This window comes from Alosa sapidissima, chromosome 13 (genome assembly GCF_018492685.1).
Source record: "Alosa sapidissima isolate fAloSap1 chromosome 13, fAloSap1.pri, whole genome shotgun sequence".
NCBI classification, from domain to species: Eukaryota; Metazoa; Chordata; class Actinopteri; order Clupeiformes; family Clupeidae; genus Alosa; species Alosa sapidissima.
The window spans coordinates 34,252,469-34,258,468 of NC_055969.1; the positions used below are offsets into that span (position 1 = coordinate 34,252,469).

General features: G+C 44.1%; 1 protein-coding gene across 1 annotated transcript in view; it reads right to left on the reverse strand.

The window, feature by feature from the left end:
* nup214 (nucleoporin 214) overlaps positions 1-6,000 on the reverse strand; it is a 109,996-nt gene that overhangs the window by 22,406 nt on the left and 81,590 nt on the right. The window contains 1 exon segment of the mRNA XM_042058868.1: positions 2,801-2,956. Coding sequence (XP_041914802.1) covers positions 2,801-2,956 — 156 coding nt within the window.

A 6,000-nucleotide genomic window follows, 5' to 3' on the forward strand; every position in this document is an offset into this window, starting at 1 on the left:
CGCGGGCGGAAGACAATTGGCAGGGGAGGGTCATGTCTTTTTTAACAATTTTGTCGGAGGGTCATTGAACAATTTCTAGCAGGCAAGAGAGGGTCATGCAACTTCCAACTGAAGCACTCAAAATTCCTCCGGTGGCCCCTTCAATAAATAACGATCAGTCCCTAGATTGCTGCTGGGCTATATGTCTTGGTTCTGTTAACAACTCATTGTCAAACGCATAGCCTATCTCGCGGTTGCATCCATTACAAACAAACAATGCAATGTGAACGTCTGGGATTGGGGAGAGCACTAAATGCTCTACTGAATAAGCACGAAGTCAAACCTTTAAATGAAAAACACTCTTTAATAATCCAAAAAAATAAACCGCTAATGAAGTAAACTTGTGACCATCAAAAATCGTTTATCGCTCTTAACTCCGTGATACCAGGACGTAACAGGAAGGCATTTGGCTGAGCAACGGAGGTTAATATGCTCCATGTTTTGTCCAAATGATGACTGTCTATCATCGTTGCTCTCGGAGAAAACCGGAATGTTTCATTCGTCCCCGTTTCAATAGTCCTAGTCAAAACGCAGATAGAACCTTATTATTTTAAGGTAGCGAAATAGCGTTCAGCATGATTCATGCCCAATTAATTCCCCCTGTTAAAGTGTTCGCCTTTGTAGTTTGGTTTCGTGATAGCCTATGATAAACGGCTTATGGCCAAATATGTGAAAACGTTAAAATACAGTAGGCGATAAACCCGGAAAAAGTTGACAGTGATTTTTTCATAATCACTTTGGAGGGTCATAGAAAAATGTATTGCTGGCGAGGGAGGGTCACGTCTTTTTGGACTAATGCTCCCAAAACTCCTCCGGTAGCCCCTTAAATAAATAACGAACAGTCCCTAATGAAGTAAACTTGTGACCATCAAAAATCGTTTATCGCCTGTAACTTCGTGATAACAGGACGTAACAGGAAGGCATTTGGCTGAGCAACGGAGGTTAATGCTCTATATTTTGTCCAAATGATGTCTGTCTATCATCGTTGCACTCGGAGAAAACCAGAATGTTTAATTTGTCCTGCGTCTCTACGGCTGCAAGCGGGATTCACTCGCAGTTAACCAAATATTTCTTTATTAGGGCAGGGCATGCATATTTCTGGCTATTACATTATTTCTAAACCCGTCTGCTAAAGTCTGTAGTGAAGTCTGTGTAGGGTTTTCCAGGCTCCATTTCTTTTTACGAGACACCCTGCTCACTTGAGCCATCTACCGGTTGTTTGGGTTGTTGCAGCGTCTCACTGGAAAAATACAAATTAAAGTCGCGTGATACCGCGTGATCCCACGCGCGGACCGCGAGTGAAGCTGGCCAAGTCGAAGCACTGCCCACTGTAGCATGCATACATAGCACTACCATAAATATATTATTATTGATAATGTGCATACATAGCACTGCCATAAACATATTATTATTGATAATGTGCATACATAGCACTGAATAAATATTATTATTGATAATGTGCATACATAGTACTGCCATAAATATATTATTATTGATAATGTGCATACATAGCACTGCCATAAATATATTATTATTGATAATGTGCATACACAGCACTGCACTGCCATAAATATATTATTATTGATAATGTGCATACACAGCACTGCCATAAATATATTATTATTGATAATGTGCATAAATAGCACTGAATAAATATTATTATTGATAATGTGCATACATAGCACTGCCATAAATATATTATTATTGATAATGTGCATACATAGCACTGCATAAATATATTATTACTGATAATGTGCATTCATAGCACTGCACTGCCATAAATATATTATTATTGATAATGTGCATACATAGCACTGCCATAAATATATTATTATTACATAAATATGCAACACAGTTATTTAGTCATGATGGAAACATATTGCACAATAAATGTTTTCATATTCCTTCACATTTGAGGAGCTGTGGTTGTAGTTTGCGGTTGTGTGTGTGTGTGTGTGTGTGTGTGTGTGTGTGTGTGTGTGTGTGTGTGTGTGTGTGTGTGTGTGTGTGTGTGTGTGTGTGGGGGGGCACATTTGTATTCATGTGGGTGGGAGTCAGTCAGAGACGGAGGCTGCCTCAGCTTAGCGGGAAAAGCCTCTTTTGAATAAACAGGGCCTTTCAGGGTAAGCAGCCTTTATGTGCAGGGAACGGTGTGCAGTTGGAAAAGGCTTTTCAATTACCACTGGCACAAAAGGTCAACGCATATCAGTCATTCATCAAAATGCCACTGCACAGGAGAGAAAGGTGTGTGTGTGTGTGTGTGTGTGTGTGTGTGTGTGTGTGTCTGTGAGCTCATAACAGAGACTGGGGTTTGGTGTGACAGCCAAAGAATGAGCAGTCAGTAGGCTGAATTTTCATCTTATTTTAATAATTGTTCACGGTGACGCATTATTGGCAAAACTCAAAGCGCTTGCTCACCCACTTGAGGAAAAGTACCCTAGAGGCTTCAGACCTTTCTGCTTCCCACTAGGCTGACTGAGTAAAGTCTGCACGCTATTTCAATTGATTCTGTACTCCTGCCCGATCATTTTGTTTTGTACCATCAAACATAATTATCGTGTGTGTACCTGGTTTAGTGGGAGGGAGGTGTAGGTGTGTGTGTGTGTACCTGGCTTACTGGGAGTGAGGTGTGTGTGTGTGTGTACCTGGTTTAGTGGGAGGGAGGTGTGTTTGTGTTTGTGTGTGTGTGTGTGTGTGTGTGTGTGTGTGTGTGTGTACCTGGCTTAGTGGGAGAGAGGTGTGTGTGTGTGTGTGTGTGTACCTGGCTTAGTGGGTGAGGACCCAAAGGATCCGAACCCCTGCGTAGCGACACTGCCGGCCCCAGTGCTGAAGGTGCCGCTGGGTTTCTGCTCCCCAAAGGACGAGCCCCCGAAGCTGAAGTTCTTGGCCCCACTGTTCCCAAACAGACCGCTGGAGCCTGCACACACACACACACACACACACACACACACACACACACACACACACACACACACGTCAGGAACACCGATGCACAAATTCTTGGACCCTTAACAGAGAGGGAGAGAAGGGGCACAACCCCCTCAGATATAGCAAATGGGACCTACATGAAAAACACCGAAATCGGTTGCAGTTCTGGGCAAATGTAATCAGTGTGTGTTGTTTATGGTGTTTATGGTGGTTATGGTGGTTCCTTTAATAGCGAGTGCCAGCTGCAGTGCCTTACAGCAGCACAGCTGCTGGGCTCTCCTGCCTGATGAGCATGGGCAGCCCAGGCAGAACGGAGAGCCTAAAGTGGACACTCTAACACTCTTCATGTAAATAGACACGCTTCATACGTTAATCCGTTGTGTCCGTATTCAGAGGATTGAAGCGAACGATCAAAAGAAGTGACAAAATTAACGCAGAGAGCAGAGAGAAACTCTGTCCGTATCCATATCAGCTTTTTAACGTTGAGCATAAATGAGCCTTACGAAGCGCACCCATATCCAGGCAGCCTGGAGCGTGGAGTGGACACGGCTGGACATACGGCCCAGAACTGGAGAACTCTCGGCTATCTGGGCCTCCTAAGAAAGCTCACACTTCATTTGGCACACTGGTCTGGCAGATTCCAACTCTGTGGTCATGGAAGACACCATTACAAATTAACACCTGACAAAAGACTGAATTTATCACTATAAGGCCATCCTTAAAAATATTTTTGTTTGCAGTAACAGCCAAAAAAAAAATTAAAAATGGGTTGGTAGGTAGGTCAATATTTTTTTTTTCAAGATTCAAAGTAAAAAAGAAAAGTTTTGGTCATGGTGATTACCTAGGAATGAATTTACACAAATGTGCATATCGTGACGTAACTGACTGGGTCTTCAACCCGTGCCTTCAGGCGCACCATTGCAAACCTCATTCTGATGCAGGTTATATAGACCAGCCTTTCTCAAACTTATTTGACCTGAGGCCCGGTCATGGCAGACTTTGGGGTCATAGGGCTCATCTACATGTACCCAGAAAGAAGGCTACAATAGCTCTTGGCCACGTTATATTGAAATTTGACTATACAATACTCAATGCTATACAGTGTATTATACAGTCTCTGCTCTGTTTCTAAGGAAGTTCCAAAAAACAACGTCGTTCTATTAAGTTTCGTTAAATAAATAAATAGCCTTCCAACAGGTTGAAGCAGAGCTTTGATACCAACGTTATCGATTAGTTTCAGTTTCTCTCGCGCAGACGCGCATTGAATGAATGCTCATACCACCACTTAATTGTAGGGCTCCATGTTTAATGACATCGATAGCAGAAACGTTTGTTTTCTTTTTTCGTCGATCCGCGGTTTCTTGATCAACTGCGCAGCAAATTATCAGATGAAGCACCGGGCCTAATTTCACTCCACGACTCCGCGGACCAGCAGTCTCCATGTTGCGGACCCATATTTTGAGAAATGCTGAATAGACCACAACCAATTTCAATACTCCGACACGGTCACCGCTAGACTAGGGGGAGAAGGGATGAGAAGATCTGGCCACAGTTCTTCCAGAACTTCGTAACAGCGTTATCAGTTTGTGTGAATGAAACGAAGTGACATGCGTAAAACCAATGGTGTAGAGATGACGCCACAGGTTTTTTTTTTAAGTGAGTCACGTTTGCATGTAGGTAATTTATATTCACAATACTTGGGCCTACTAAAAGAACTATTATTTTATTGCATTTGTATTGGTTGTTTAGAGTAAAAAAAAAACAATCGGTCGGTATTAACGCAAGTTTACAACCGGCAAGTCGGTCGGACTAAAAGGGGAAAAAAATAAATATTTGGGTCGGTTCTAAATTGACAGGGTCGGTCGGGTTACGGCAAACGAAAATATTTTTAAGGATGGCCTAACGTACATTTCATTGACTTAAGTATAGCTGAGCTATAGTGGAAGACGATTAAATAAAGTTAGTTATTACTAGTGTGAGCATGCACCTGACATCAAAGCCGTATGACACAAAGTACGCAGGTTACAAGCGCCTTCATTAAGACATGCACCACAAACCCCAAACCCCTTCTCACTCCAACACACACACAAATCCGCATAGCCATAAACACACACCTCGTTCATGCACACACACCCACACCCGACTGCACGCACACATGCACAAAGCAAAAAAATTACCTCCTGAAATCCCTAAAAAAACAGGCAGGGGAGTAGAGTGAGGTGTGTGTGTGTGTGTGTGTGTGTGTGTGTATGTGTGCTCAGAGTGAAAAATGTCCTCCTTGCTGAGGGGAAAGCTTTTCCCAGCGAGAGATGTTTCTTTGGGCATAATTAAGAATCAATCTGCACTCTCCTACCAGCAGGACCACACTCAGCTACAGGAGGAGGATGAATAACAGAGGAACAGGAGGAGGAGGAGGAGTGAGGAAGAGGAGAAGGAGGAATAACAGAGGAAGAGGAGGAGGAAGAAGAGGGGTGACCAGCAGGACCACACTCAGATACAGGAGGAGGAGGAGGAGGAGGAGGAGGAGGAGAGGTGAGGAAGAGGAGGAATAAAGAAGGAGGAAGAGAGGTCATGGGTGAGAAGGAGGAGAGATATGATTAGGAGGAGGAGGAAGATAGGGGAGAGGAAGTAAGGAAGAGGGTGAGGAAGAGGAGGAGTCATCTGAGACTGAAAAGGAGAAAAGAAGAGTGCGGGAGAGGAAGAGGAGGTGGAAGGCTAGAGTATGAGGAGGAGAAGGAGGATGAGGAGGAAGGCTAGAGGAGGAGGAGGAGGAGGAGGAAGAGGAGGAGGAAGGCTAGAGTATGAGGAGGAGAAGGAGGATGAGGAGGAAGGCTAGAGGAGGAGGAGGAGGAGGAGAAGGCTAGAGTATGAGGAAGAGGAGGAGGAAGAGGAGGATGAGGAGGAAGGCTAGAGTATGAGGAGGAGGAGAAGGAAGAGGAGGAGGATGGCTAGAGTATGAGGAGGAGGAGGAAGAGGAGGAGGAGGAGGAGGAGGGGGTGCAGAGAGAGGGGGCTGGAGGAAATGTAGATAGAG